This window comes from Ylistrum balloti, unplaced genomic scaffold (genome assembly GCF_031769215.1).
Source record: "Ylistrum balloti isolate Yb309-2 unplaced genomic scaffold, AGI_CSIRO_Ybal_v1 Utg369668, whole genome shotgun sequence".
NCBI classification, from domain to species: domain Eukaryota; kingdom Metazoa; phylum Mollusca; class Bivalvia; order Pectinida; family Pectinidae; genus Ylistrum; species Ylistrum balloti.
In genome coordinates this window covers 960,965-975,836 of record NW_026781915.1, presented here as the reverse complement: position 1 = coordinate 975,836, position 14,872 = coordinate 960,965, and the positions used below count along the sequence as shown (strand labels likewise).

At 37.7% G+C, this 14,872-nt stretch overlaps 1 protein-coding gene across 1 annotated transcript in view; it reads left to right on the top strand.

Annotated features, from left to right (window-relative positions):
- Positions 1–304: 304 nt before the first annotated feature.
- Positions 305–14,872, top strand: part of LOC132561233 (post-GPI attachment to proteins factor 6-like) — a 33,608-nt gene continuing 19,040 nt past the window's right edge. Inside the window, exons 1-5 of the mRNA XM_060225965.1 lie at positions 305–407; positions 2,271–2,442; positions 13,386–13,590; positions 13,856–13,992; positions 14,473–14,759. Coding sequence (XP_060081948.1) covers positions 305–407; positions 2,271–2,442; positions 13,386–13,590; positions 13,856–13,992; positions 14,473–14,759 — 904 coding nt within the window. The remainder of the gene's footprint in view (positions 408–2,270; positions 2,443–13,385; positions 13,591–13,855; positions 13,993–14,472; positions 14,760–14,872) is intronic.

Sequence of the window (14,872 nt, the reverse complement as noted above, 5' to 3'; positions counted from 1 at the left end):
ATGTAATCAGCATGCCGTATTATATTGTTTAGTGTGCGTTGTTATATAATCTGTTGGTCAAATTTAAATATATTGGAAAATTTTATTATTGAAGTACACAGAAATGCAACACTGGACTATTTCAATTTTTTATTTATTCATTATCTTGAATTTTTTTATTTCTGTTTCTGTAATTTATTTTTCCCTTTTCGGGTTATTAAAAGCTCAATTCGATTAAGAGGCTGTAACCGAACCGATCGATCTAGTTACCTCCCCTGATGCAACATAACTTCCGGGGTGATTTGCACCAAAAAGCGAGAGCAATATGGAGAAAGATTATCCTAGGTCGAGAGATAAAACCTACATTAGTGACATAGCATCGACCACAATAATACTTTTATTAACACTAACAGAATCTTTTGGACAAGGTAAGTCATATGTCAAAACTGTTTTTAGAATGTAACATTAAGATAAAATAATTCTTTTAGCAGACAGCATCTTCATAATAAACCATCCTAGATCTTTTGTCTAAGCGCACTTCGTATTTTTTTTTAGCTTTTGATCAGTGGACCCATCCATATGTCGCAGTGAATCTTTTTTTTTTATTTGAGGTTTGATTTTAAATAAGGTTTAGGTATCTTATATATATTAATGAAATTTGACAAGTCATCCGTTATTGTTGAAAATGAAAGTGAAACTGAGAAATTCCCCCAAAATGTTAATAATTTCCTTTTAAGTCGCGTAAAATTCCTACCGGAAAAACCGACCTCGGTCTAAAAACCCAATTATTTCCTTATTTTGTTGCATTTAAAAACAATAATTTTCTCATTTTCTATTGTTATGCCCCCGGATCGAAAGATTCAGGGGCATATCTTTTGTGCCGTCGTCTGTTGTCTGCTGTCAACTTTAACCTTGCCCATAGGTATAACACCGTACGAGGTAGGGTTTTCATCTTTGGCACGTGTGTTCATTGTGACAAAACCTTTCCGGTTGTGTCACAGTCTGTGACCATGTGACCATGATAGTGACATTTGACCTATATTTGAAAGTAAAAAAAAACATTACCGCAATGAAGACAATGAAGTTTTTCACAAAATGTGCATGCAGTTAGCACATGTCTTACATAATACAGTTTTAATGTCTCACTTCAGAATCTTGTTGCATCTAAGGGCATAGTGTTTCATAAACACATCTTTTATAACAAGATGATATAACATACATGAATTATGTAACAATTTATGCTGTTGACAAATCATATTGATCAAGAACAGAATGGAATCTATGATACCATTGTCATTAACATGTTGTAAACTATCATTTCAATTAATTTCAATGCACAGACTTTTATCAATTATACAAATTGATGATTAATAAATAAGTCATGTTATAAAAGGCAACCCTTCAGAAATCTTATTCAGTGCCCTGTAAGACATGGGCATAAATTGGAAGTTTATTACATATTATTCATTAATATTGTAAAAGGAGATATTAACATTGCGTTCTTACAGGTTTGAGATGTATATGTATATGGATCGATGGTATAGTGATATTTGAAGAACACACAAAGAAATGTTGTTTACAGTGTGCCAGCTGCATTGTAATCTGCACCTACACTGGCTTAAAAAGCTGAAGTTATACCTGCTTTGAGTTACATGTGTGAAAGAAAAAATGTTATGGAAATATTAAAGGCACACATGTTGTTAGAGCTATGTTGATGATGGATTATTTCTTTGAAATAAGTCAGACAAAGTAGTACTTTCTGAAAGACATCGAACCATGCCATGTTATTAAAATAGAATTCAAGTTAATGAAAGGAAAGCGTCTTTGTTTCTAGATAGTAAAGTTACCATCTTCTTGATGAAAATTTTAAAAAAAACCCACTTAAAATTGGTAATTTGAAATATTTCTTGTTCAGTTTGGCAATACATCAATAGACATCTATGTGTCACATATAATAACTTTTCATAGCATGTTTCTTAGTATATAAAGGTATACATGGAGAATTATAAGCACTATTTCCTTGAACCATTATTTCAGTTCTTTATCAACACTTTGCTTGTTTTGAAATATCAAAAAATAACATAGATCAAACTATGTCAGATGTACTAGCTTGAAAAATTAGAGTGTGTGCAGTGATTGTGACAACTAATAAAATTAATTGGAATTTCCCATTTTTTTTATTCTACATGAAATGGTATACCATTATGATAAAGCAGCAAAAAAATCTTCACATATTTAAAGAGTGGTTTAAAAATATTCTAAATACATGATTATCCTTTATATCCTTTCAGTTTCACAAACTATAAATGTACAATGGACAACATCCATCCGTCTAAATGAGTACCGTGGCTACCAAACAGTCAGTCTCACAGCCCTACATGTGCCACCAGCTACTATTGAGACTGTCTGGGACGTCCAGTGTTCGTCCTTGCATAAATCTTGTCCAGTCCGCACTGCGCAAATGTAAGTCTACTTTTTAAAATGGTAGTTCTTCTTTCAAGATGTGATTTTTTCATATGCAGGGTAGATTTTGAAGAAATGTTTTTCTTTTTATCTGAAACATTAAAGAAGCTTTTTTTTCAAATAGATCTTGAGAACCAATATCTTCCTTTCTGAACTCTTATATATGATGAAAGAGGGATACATATATTGATAAGTCATCCTATTCAAGAATAGTGAAAATCTTGTGTTCAATATATGTTATGAGCCCTAAAACAGGTGTTGTTATTTAACAACATAGTATGATAATGTAAGTTCTACATTATATTAGATTTTGGTGGTTGTCAGTGAAGCATAAGAGGGTTATGTTATACTTTATCACTGGAGAAAGCATGGTTGGCGTGAAGGGTGATGGGATTCACAAGAATCCACTGAAAAGCATTTATCTGTGAAAATTCTTTCTTCCTACTTGACAAGTGAAAAACTTTTTTTTTTACAATACTCATATTTTATTAGAGCTGTTTCATCCTTTACTGCAGCTGTTGTATATCATGAATAGCTAAAAAATGAATGGAAAGCACCAACACCTGAAGCCAGATATGCCAATACCCTATTCCGATGTCTTCAGCTAGTTTATATAAATGTTAAAATAATACATGTTGTGTATACGAAAAGAGAAAAAAAAAGAGAAAAAACATTTTTGCAAAAGATGATAAATAAAACCCCCAAAATCATCAGACATTCCTTACACATTGATTCTGACAATGTTGTAGAACAACTTAGATTGTTTTGCTTTTGCTGCACATGTACCACACGATAGTTTATTTTCCAGTACTAGATTCATTCAGTAGCATTAAGCCCACGCCAAGTAAGAAACTTACTCGCATGTGTTCAAGGACAGATTTTCCCTTTCATGGCAATAGAGAAAGTGAAATAGCTGGTAAAGGAGCTGAATTTTTTGAGCCATGATACAATAAAACCATTACTTGAATACCCCCTGTTTGTTACTTTTTCCTTACTGTATCCTTATATATGTAATACATCCCATGTTACAAACATATATCCCTTTATTATCCCACATACCTTAAACTCATTTTTATCCCTGCCCCATCACCTTCATAGTTTTTCCCCTCCTATTCATCAAACAGGTGTCACACATGCTAGAATTTGCCTGCGTCACATCTGAGTTCGTCCAACATCAGAATATTTATACCAGTTCCAATAAATCCTGTTAATTTGTACATGCAGTGTCTGACAGGAGAGCAGATAATTACGGGATAATGGTGACATGATTACATTCCCATACTGCCATCCGCTATGTAATTTGTTTTATTTTGTAAATTTTGGTATATTTGAATTTGAGTTTGACATACTGCTGTTCAAACAGAAGTTATTATTCTATGTAAAGGCAAGTTATGAAATGGCATATAGTGGGATGGTAGAGATTAGAGTAACCAAGATGGTTCTCCATGCATGTTTGTAACTTTTCACAAGAGGATGATGTTTATAACACTGGACAATAATATAAACATGGAAACAACATTTATTATCATTTAAAGTTGTTGATATGAGATGGTGCATAGTATTTCTAATTCTAACCTCATTCTTATGACATGCTGTCTGTGTGTTTTATTTTGCCCTGAATGACAAATTTCCCTTCCGAGAAATTCCAGACAAAATATAAGTTAGTCGAAACTTCTGCCTAATTATAGATTAAATAAAGTATTAATTACATCACTGATGAAGACTGAGTGTTCACAGATGTTTGAATACTCAGTATTCCTGGAACTATTGAAATGGTTCCAAAAACTTCAACTTAACCAGGTTTTACTGTAATTTCATCGGTTATATTATTTCAGTAACTCTGTCAGTGTTTCCAGTGACACTGTCTCGACTTCATGAGTTGATCTAAAATGGCTGTGGTATGTTTTAAACCACAGATATGCCTTATCTTGTTATCAGAGAGTTATGTAATGGACACTTAGAAAAAGTCATCAATAATAGATGTTAATCATGTGATGCACTTCAAATTGAGCTGAATATCTGATCACTATTCTAGGTTTCACTTGCAGGTTTGATCTTTAGACTTTGTACATGAGTGCAACTCATAACATTATCAAAACAACCATACATTAGGTTTGAATTTCCCACATCTGTTTGAGGCAGGACTACATGTGGATGAAATCCTATAAATTTCAGAGAATGCAGTTTTTATAAGTTTTAGATTGTTCTTTTAACAAGGTTCTATAAATGATATTTTATCTTTTTGAATACTTGAAAAAATGTCAGAAAATTGACAAAAGATTTCATCTATCAGGTAGTTTCTTTTACCAAGTGACCAAGTTCTTAGGACAGGTGGTTTCTTGTACCTAATGACCAATCATGTATAGTCATTTCTCAGGACAGTTGGTTTCTTATACCAGGTGACTGGTCATGTATAGTCATTTCTCAGGACAGGTGATTTCTTATACCAGGTGACTGGGCACTATAATCATTTCTCAGGACAGGTGATTTCTTATACCAGGTGACTGGGCACTATAGTCATTTCTCAGGACAATTGATTTCTTATACCATGTGACTGGTCATGTATAGTCATTCATCAGGACAGGTGATTTCTTATACCAGGTGACTGGTCATGTATAGTCATTTATCAGGACAGGTGATTTCTTATACCAGGTGACTGGTCATATATAGCCATTTCTCAGGACAGGTGATTTCCCATACCAGGTGACTGGGCACTATAGTCATTTCTCAGGACAATTGATTTCTTATACCAGGTGACTGGTCATGTATAGTCATTTATCAGGACAGGTGATTTCTTATACCAGGTGACTGGTCATGTATAGTCATTTATCAGGACAATTGATTTCTTATACCAGGTGACTGGTCATGTATAGTCATTTATCAGGACAGGTGATTTCTTATACCAGGTGACTGGTCATATATAGCCATTTCTCATGACAGGTGGTTTCTTATACCAGGTGACTGGTCATGTATAGTCATTTCTCAGGACAGGTGATCAGTCACTCAGGGTAAATGGTTTCTTGTATACATACAAGATGACCTGTCATGTACTGGTATAGTGATATCTCAGGCCTTAAAGGTTTCTTTTTTAATGGACTTGTAGCCTCTAGTAACCAAAAGGCCTTTACATTGTGTAGTAAGTTATAACAGGTAATTTAGTACAACTGATTGTCTGTAATGACAGGTGCTTTCCTGATACAGATTGTCTGTTGTCTTTACAGCAGGGTAGAGGAGTGGTCATGGCTGACAATCATTAAAAAATAGCAGTTGTTTTCAAGGTTTGCTGTTGTCGCCCCAGCAGACTTCTTATTGAAATATGCCAATGTAACTTTGATAGATATTTTCATTTTTCGCACTAGTCAGCTACACATAGTTACTTGAACCAGATGACAGGTTGTCATTGAAGATATTCTTTCCTGACATGTGGTATAGTAAGGATACTTCATGGAAGAGTGAAAAAGAATTTCATAGGGTAGTTAAAGGTATTTTGTTTTATTCAATTTTCATTCCATCTGATCTTTTCCCAATGATTATGCTGTATCCAATGTCATAATTCCTATGATTGTCAGAGTTGTACTAGAACTCCTGTGGTAGATCCTGTTACTACTGCTTACAGTGTACCAGGACCCAGTGATGATTCACTTTCCTTGTAGAATCCATTCTCATATGTTTTACTTCAGACCTTCAGTTTTATTGTAGTTTACACAAGACATATAACTTGCTTGTTTTTTGAGAAATTCTTCTGTGGAAACAGGGCAGTGAGTGATTAATCTTGTTTCACAGAAAATATAACTTCCATCCTCCAAGGAACTGCTGATCGAAATCAATATTTTCTAGCAGCAGAATTAAATAGGTCACGCTAGACTTCCATTCGAGAGTAAGGATTGTGTATTGATTATGGCCTGATATATGTATATTCTGCATGTGTTTTATTGTTCCGGAGAGCCATTACTGTGAGACAGCCTAATTCAGCATGTTATACAATGGAAGTGCACATAACACACACATTACTCAGTAGCTAGCTATCGTTACAGACTAGGTCAGGTATTTGTTTACAAACAGGTCTTACTCCTCTCTTTAATGTCTGCTTGAGTTACAACATACCATCTGTAATTCACAGGTGGAAAGACATTTAATAGCATGGCACCTTTATCTAAATCTGTCTTTCTGATATTTGAATTAATTAAAAAAGATATCGTTAAGAGTGTGGTAGTTTGTTGTTAAGGACCAGGTCAAATTGGTATATACCATGACTTAGGACCAATATTAGTTGGTAGATATCAGGACTTAGGACTAGTCCCAGGTGGTACAAATCAGGACTTGGGACCAGTCCCAGTTGGTATAAATCAGGACTTGGGACCAGTCCCAGTTGGTATTAATCAGGACTTGGGAACAGTCCCAGTTGGTATAAATCAGGACTTGGGACCAGTCCCAGTTGATATAAATCAGGACTTGGGACCAGTCCCAGTTGGTATAAATCAAGACTTGGGACCAGTCCCAGTTGATATAAATCAGGACTTGGGACCAGTCCCAGTTGGTTTTAATCAGGACTTGGGACCTGTCCCATTTGGTATACACCAAGCTATAGGATCAGTTCCTATTGATATATATATATAAGGATTTAGGATCAATCCCTGCGAATATACTAGGATTTAGGTCCAGTCCCTGTTAGTATAACCTGACCATTTCCTATTTATATTCTACAAGAACTTGGGACCATTCCTAGCTGGTATATACCAAAACTTAATACCAGCCCCCGTTCGTATATAACGGGACTTGGGACTAGGACCAGTCGGTGTATACCAGAACTTATGACAAGTCCCATTTGGTTTATATCATGACTTGGGGCCAGTCCAAATAGGTTTAGACCAGGACTTAATACCAGATACTGTTGTTATATAACAGGGCTTTGGAACAGTCGCAGTTGGTATAAACCAGGACTAATGACCAGTTCCAGTTGGTTTATACCAGGACCAATGACCAACCCCAGTTAGTTTATACCAGGATTTGGGACCAGTCCCGTTTTGTTCATACCAGGACTTATGAACAGTCCCATTTTGTATATACCATGACTGAGGTCCAGTCCCTGTTTGTATATACCATGACTGAGGGCCAGTTCCTGTTTGTACATGTATGTACCATGACTGAGGGCCAGTCCCTGTTTGTTTATACCATGACAGAGGTCCATTCCCTGTTTGTATATACCATGACTGAGGTCCAGTCCCTGTTGGTATATACCATGACTGAGGTCCAGTCCCTGTTTGTATATACCATGACTGAGGTCCAGTCCCTGTTTGTTTATACCATGACTGAGGTCCAGTCCCTGTTTGTATATACCATGACTGAGGTCCAGTCCCTGTTGGTATATACCATGACTGAGGTCCAGTCCCTGTTTGTATATACCATGACTGAGGTCCAGTCCCTGTTTGTATATACCATGACTGAGGTCCAGTTCCTGTTTGTATATACCATGACTGAGGTCCAGTCCCTGTCTGTATATACCATGACTGAGGTCCAGTCCCTGTTTGTTTATACCATGACTGAGGTCCAGTCCCTGTCGGTATATACCATGACTGAGGTCCAGTCCCTGTTTGTTTATACCATGACTGAGGTCCAGTCCCTGTTTGTATATACCATGACTGAGGTCCAGTCCCTGTTTGTTTATACCATGACTGAGGTCCAGTCCCTGTCGGTATATACCATGACTGAGGGCCAGTCCCTGTTTGTTTATACCATGACAGAGGTCCAGTCCCTGTTTGTATATACCATGACTGAGGTCCAGTCCCTGTGTGTATATACCATGACTGAGGTTCAGTCCCTGTTTGTATATACCATGACAGAGGTCCAGTCCCTGTTGGTATATACCATGACTGAGGTCCAGTCCCTGTTTGTATATACCATGACTGAGGTCCAGTCCCTGTTTGTATATACCATGACTGAGGTCCAGTCCCTGTTGGTATATACCATGACTGAGGTCCAGTCCCTGTTTGTATATACCATGACTGAGGTCCAGTCCCTGTTTGTATATACCATGACTGAGGTCCAGTCCCTGTTTGTATATACCATGACTGAGGTCCAGTCCCTGTCGGTATATACCATGACTGAGGTCCAGTCCCTGTTGGTATATACCATGACTGAGGTCCAGTCCCTGTTTGTATATACCATGACTGAGGTCCAGTCCCTGTTGGTATATACCATGACTGAGGTCCAGTCCCTGTTTGTATATACCATGACTGAGGTCCAGTCCCTGTCGGTATATACCATGACTTGGGACCAGTCCCTGTTTGTTTATACCATGACAGAGGTCCAGTCCCTGTTGGTATATACCATGACTGAGGTCCAGTCCCTGTTTGTATATACCATGACTGAGGTCCAGTCCCTGCCGGTATATACCATGACTGAGGTCCAGTCCCTGTTGGTATATACCATGACTGAGGTCCAGTCCCTGTTTGTATATACCATGACAGAGGTCCAGTCCCTGTTGGTATATACCATGACTGAGGTCCAGTCCCTGTTTGTATATACCATGACTGAGGTCCAGTCCCTGTTGGTATATACCATGACTGAGGTCCAGTCCCTGTTTGTTTATACCATGACTGAGGTCCAGTCCCTGTTTGTATATACCATGACTGAGGTCCAGTCCCTGTTGGTATATACTATGACTGAGGTCCAGTCCCTGTCGGTATATACCATGACTGAGGTCCAGTCCCTGTTTGTTTATACCATGACTGAGGTCCAGTCCCTGTCGGTATATACCATGACTGAGGGCCAGTCCCTGTTTGTTTATACCATGACAGAGGTCCAGTCCCTGTTTGTATATACCATGACTGAGGTCCAGTCCCTGTGTGTATATACCATGACTGAGGTTCAGTCCCTGTTTGTATATACCATGACAGAGGTCCAGTCCCTGTCGGTATATACCATGACTGAGGTCCAGTCCCTGTTTGTATATACCATGACTGAGGTCCAGTCCCTGTTTGTATATACCATGACTGAGGTCCAGTCCCTGTTGGTATATACCATGACTGAGGTCCAGTCCCTGTTTGTATATACCATGACTGAGGTCCAGTCCCTGTCGGTATATACCATGACTGAGGTCTAGTCCCTGTTTGTTTATACCATGACTGAGGTCTAGTCCCTGTTTGTTTATACCATGACTGAGGTCCAGTCCCTGTTTGTATATACCATGACTGAGGTCCAGTCCCTGTCGGTATATACCATGACTTGGGACCAGTCCCTGTTTGTTTATACCATGACAGAGGTCCAGTCCCTGTTGGTATATACCATGACTGAGGTCCAGTCCCTGTTTGTATATACCATGACTGAGGTCCAGTCCCTGCCGGTATATACCATGACTGAGGTCCAGTCCCTGCCGGTATATACCATGACTGAGGTCCAGCCCCTGTTTGTATATACCATGACTGAGGTCCAGTCCCTGTCGGTATATACCATGACCATGACTGTCCCTGTTTGTATATACCATGACAGAGGTCCAGTCCCTGTTGGTATATACCATGACTGAGGTCCAGTCCCTGTTTGTATATACCATGACTGAGGTCCAGTCCCTGTTTGTATATACCATGACTGAGGTCCAGTCCCTGTTGGTATATACCATGACAGAGGTCCAGTCCCTGTTTGTATATACCATGACAGAGGTCCAGTCCCTGTTGGTATATACCATGACTGAGGTCCAGTCCCTGTTTGTATATACCATGACTGAGGTCCAGTCCCTGTTTGTATATACCATGACTGAGGTCCAGTCCCTGTTTGTATATACCATGACTGAGGTCCAGTCTCTGTCGGTATATACCATGACTGAGGTCCAGTCCCTGTCAGTATATACCATGACTGACGTCCAGTCCCTGTTTGTATATACCATGACTGAGGTCCAGTCCCTGTTTGTATATATCATGACTGAGGTCCAGTCCCTGTTTGTATATACTATGACTGAGGTCCAGTCCCTGTTTGTATATACCATGACTGAGGTCCAGTTCCTGTCGGTATATACATTGTACCAGTAAAGATAAAGCAGTGCATTAATTGTCTGATTCAGTATTTTCCTTAGTAACTGACCTGAAATATCAGCATCTTTTAAAAAAGAAATGTTTCTTGGAGTTAAAAGAATCTGTCTGTTCATTTTGCCAAGCTGACCCAGAAAGATAATAATTCTCCCTGTCTTGTTCAGTGCTGTGTTAATCTATTGATTTGTCATCTCAGTGTCAATTCCTGTAGTGAGGACCTCTATTACACTGAAACAACTGTAGGGACCCAGGAAACATTACAATATTACTTAGGTAGATTTGCTTTACCTAGAGAAAACATGTTTCCTGTGTACACTGTGTATATCTCTGTATATAGTGAACCATTACCATAAGCTTAGAATATTTCTCTTTTGCACATTAAGTGGAATATAAGCCTAGTGTACCAATGATTGCTGACATGGCCCCTAGTGGTTCTCCATTCGGATCTAACATTAGACCTTATTGAAATAAAAAAGAGTTCTGTTAAAGTTTGGAAGAGTCTTCCTTCTCATACAAATGTTGAAATTCTATCCTATTTCAAATAAGGTTTAAAACTCTCCACTAAGAATGTCATGTAAGAACTCTTTTCATGTAAACATTTTTTTAAACGATTTAACCCATTATATGCAAAATACACAAAGGAATGCTTTGAAACATTTTGATAAACTGTAGATCCTGAATATATTTCTGATATATCAGCCACTCTTCTGATATTTGCCAGTCACTTTTCTCATATTTACCAGTCACTCTTATGATATTTGCCAGTCACTGTTCTGATATTTACTAGTCACTCTTCTGACATTTACCAGTCACTCTTCTGATGTTTGCATGTCACTCTTCTGATGTTTGCATGTCACTCTTCTGATATTTGCCAGTCACTCTTCTGATATTTACCAGTCACTCTTCTATTTGCCAGTCACTCTTCTGATATTTACCAGTCACTCTTCTGATATTTACCAGTCACTCTTCTGATGTTTGCATGTCACTCTTCTGATATTTGCCAGTCACTCTTCTGATGTTTGCATGTCACTCTTCTGATATTTGCCAGTCACTCTTCTGATATTTGCCAGTCACTCTTCTGATATTTGCATGTCACTCTTCTGATGTTTGCACTCTTCTGATATTTACCAGTCACTCTTCTGATATTTACCAGTCACTCTTCTGATATTTACCAGTCACTCTTCTGATATTTACCAGTCACTCTTCTGATATTTACCAGTCACTCTTCTGCTATTTACTAGTCACTCTTCTGATATTTACCAGTCACTCTTCTGATATTTACCTGTCACTCTTCTGATGTTTACCAGTCACTCTTCTGATATTTGCCTGTCACTCTTCTGATATTTACCAGTCACTCTTCTGATATTTACCAGTCACTCTTCTGATATTTGCCAGTCACTCTTCTGATATTTGCCTGTCACTCTTCTGATGTTTTACCAGTCTCTTATACTGTGAGATTATGATCACTTGACCCATAGATATATTCTACCATTAAGTCGAGATATATTCTACCGTTAAGTCGAGATATATTCTACCATTAAGTCGAGATTCTACCCATAGGGTGTCAGTTGTACCCATAGGTTGGTCATTTTAGCAATAGGTAGTTGTAGATTATAGGTTGTATGTAAGATAAAGCAGTGTATTCATTGTCTGATTCAGTATTTTCCTTAGTAACTGACCTGAAATATCAGCATCTTTTGAAAAAGAAATGTTTCTTGGAGTTAAAAGAATCTGTCTGTTCATTTTGCCAAGCTGACTCAGAAAGATAATAATTCTCCCTATCTTGTTCAGTGCTGTATTAATCTATTAATTTGTCATCTCACAGTCAATTCCTATAGTGAGGACCTCTATTACACTGAAACAACTGTAGGGACCCAGGGAACATTACAAAATTACTTAGGTAGGTTTGCTTTACCTAGAGAAAACATGTTTCCTGTGTACACTATGTATATCTCTGTATGTAGTGAAACATTATCATAAGCTTAGAATATTTCTCTTTTGCACATTAAGTGGAATATAAGTCTAGTGTATCACTCTTCTGATATTTGCCAGTCACTCTTCTGATGTTTTACCAGTCTCTTATACTATGAGATTATGATCACTTGGCCAATAGATATATTCTACCGTTAAGTCGAGATATATTCTACCGTTAAGTCGAGATATATTCTACCGTTAAGTCGAGATATATTCTACCATTAAGTCGATATTCTACCCATAGGGTGTCAGTTGTACCCATAGGTTGGTCATTTTAGCAATAGGTAGTTGTAGATTATACAAATAGGTTGTATGTAGGATATACCCTTAGGGTGTAGATTGTACCCATATGTTGTAGTTTGTACCTAGAGGGTTTAGATTATACCCATAGATTAAAAAGTTTAGGCACAGGCTGTAGATTCTACCCATGGGTTGTATGTAGGATATACCCTTAGGGTGTAGATTGTACCCATATGTTGTAGTTTGTACCTAGAGGGTTTAGATTATACCCATAGATTAAAAAGTTTAGGCACAGGCTGTAGATTCTACCCATGGGTTGTATGTAGGATGTACCCATAGGGTGTAGATTCTACCCATGGGTTGTAGAGCCTGCCCATAAGATGTAGATTCTATCGTGTGTATTATTTGCAGTCCCATCATGCATCTGTCAGCATCTAAATTTTATTTGTAATGTAAATGTGCAGAGTTCTGTTGTTAACACATTCCTTTGCATAAGTCACACTGTAATACATACATTTTATGTGATACATGTGTGATACTTCTGTCTTGATGAATTTATCATACATCTGAAAGGTCCTCAACAGTCTGTTTTAAAAGGGAGACAACTCAACACAAATCACTGATACCAGGTACCTATGATACTGATGAGGTGTGAAATAAGATATAGAATAATAAATAAACATTTATTGCATTATCTCTTCCTTTCAGATATTTCCAGCATGGTAGTTATCCTTTAGTAAGTCCATACAACGCTTCCTACCCTGCAGACTTTTATTTGAATCGTTCTGACCTTCATCATATTGAGGTCAAAACCAACAATCTCTCTTACCCACATCATGTGTCCAGTCCTAAACCAGGGATATGGTTTGTAACAGCTTTCTTACCAAAAACAGAGGAAAAAATTACACAGAAGGTAAGACAGTGTATAGAAGTTAGCAATCTGAAACTGATTTGTACTATTGTTTATATCAGAGGGGAAGAGGGGGGGAAACATTTGATGAAAACTTCAGGATACATAAAGTTTGGTTAAAAAGGAAAGTGCTCAGTTGGAAAAGCATTTCTGTGAAAGTGGTGCTTTACAAAAACTACATGTATTTGTATAACATTTCTCGTGGACAGCACTGATGGAAATACTTCTTCTCTTTTCAAATACTCTTCACATGTGTTTATTGTTTCAGGGTTTAAATGGGAAAACCTGTGGATATGGTATGGGGATACGATTTATAAATCGTCTTCTGAACAACATTGAGGATGTATCGATGACCAAACATTCTAAAGTGTCTATACGATCACCAGCCTTGTTCACCATACTAAAGTAAGGATAGTGAAAGAGGATGTTTTATAAATAATGTTTCAGTAGAGGAACTTTGGTACCCGATTTTAGTCATGTCTTGTATTGTAACAGAAATTAAATTTAAGTTGGTGGATTTGCCGTAGCATCAACAATGTGCATGATGGGACTTGAGAGAAGGTCTTAAGCATAGTTAGAAGAAAGGTTTGGCCTGTCAAAAGAAGATGACTGAGATACACCATATTATAGAAGTGCTAACTTGGTGTGATAAATTATGCTTTCCTGAAGGGAGCTATCAGAGCAAATGATTCCAAAGATTTGAAAGTATCTCTGAGTGAATATTTTTGCCCTAAGGCTTTAATCCTTGCTGCAGCTTTTTCTTTTTTGTTTTCATGACTAGAACTGACATTTTTATACAGTAAACCATCCACTCTTTCTCCATTCAAGTCCGACTTTACCAAAGTTTTCTTATCTCTAGTATTTGAAATCATTTTGTTTTTATAGATTTCTACCTCCAGAGGTCACCACAGGTTACACACTTTATCTCAGTCATTGTGTGGTGGACAAGGTCAATGTCAGTGTGTGTCCAGTCAAGGTCACCGTGTCATCAGAGCATCTACCCAATGTGTGGTCAGCGACAGATCCCTCTGTAGACTGTCGAGAACAGAATGATGATTGCCAAATTACTATTGACAGACTGGTGGCTGACCAGTACAACTATGTACAGGTGGATGTGCCAGATAATGTCACGGCTTCGTTAGTGGAATTCCATGTCAGCTTTTCAGTACTACGTAAGGCTCTGGAGATGTCCAGCAATATTCACATTTTGATACATTTGAAATGATAAATCATATTCAGCTTTGAAACAGTTTCTTTTTTTTGATAGTTAGTGAAAAGTGCATTT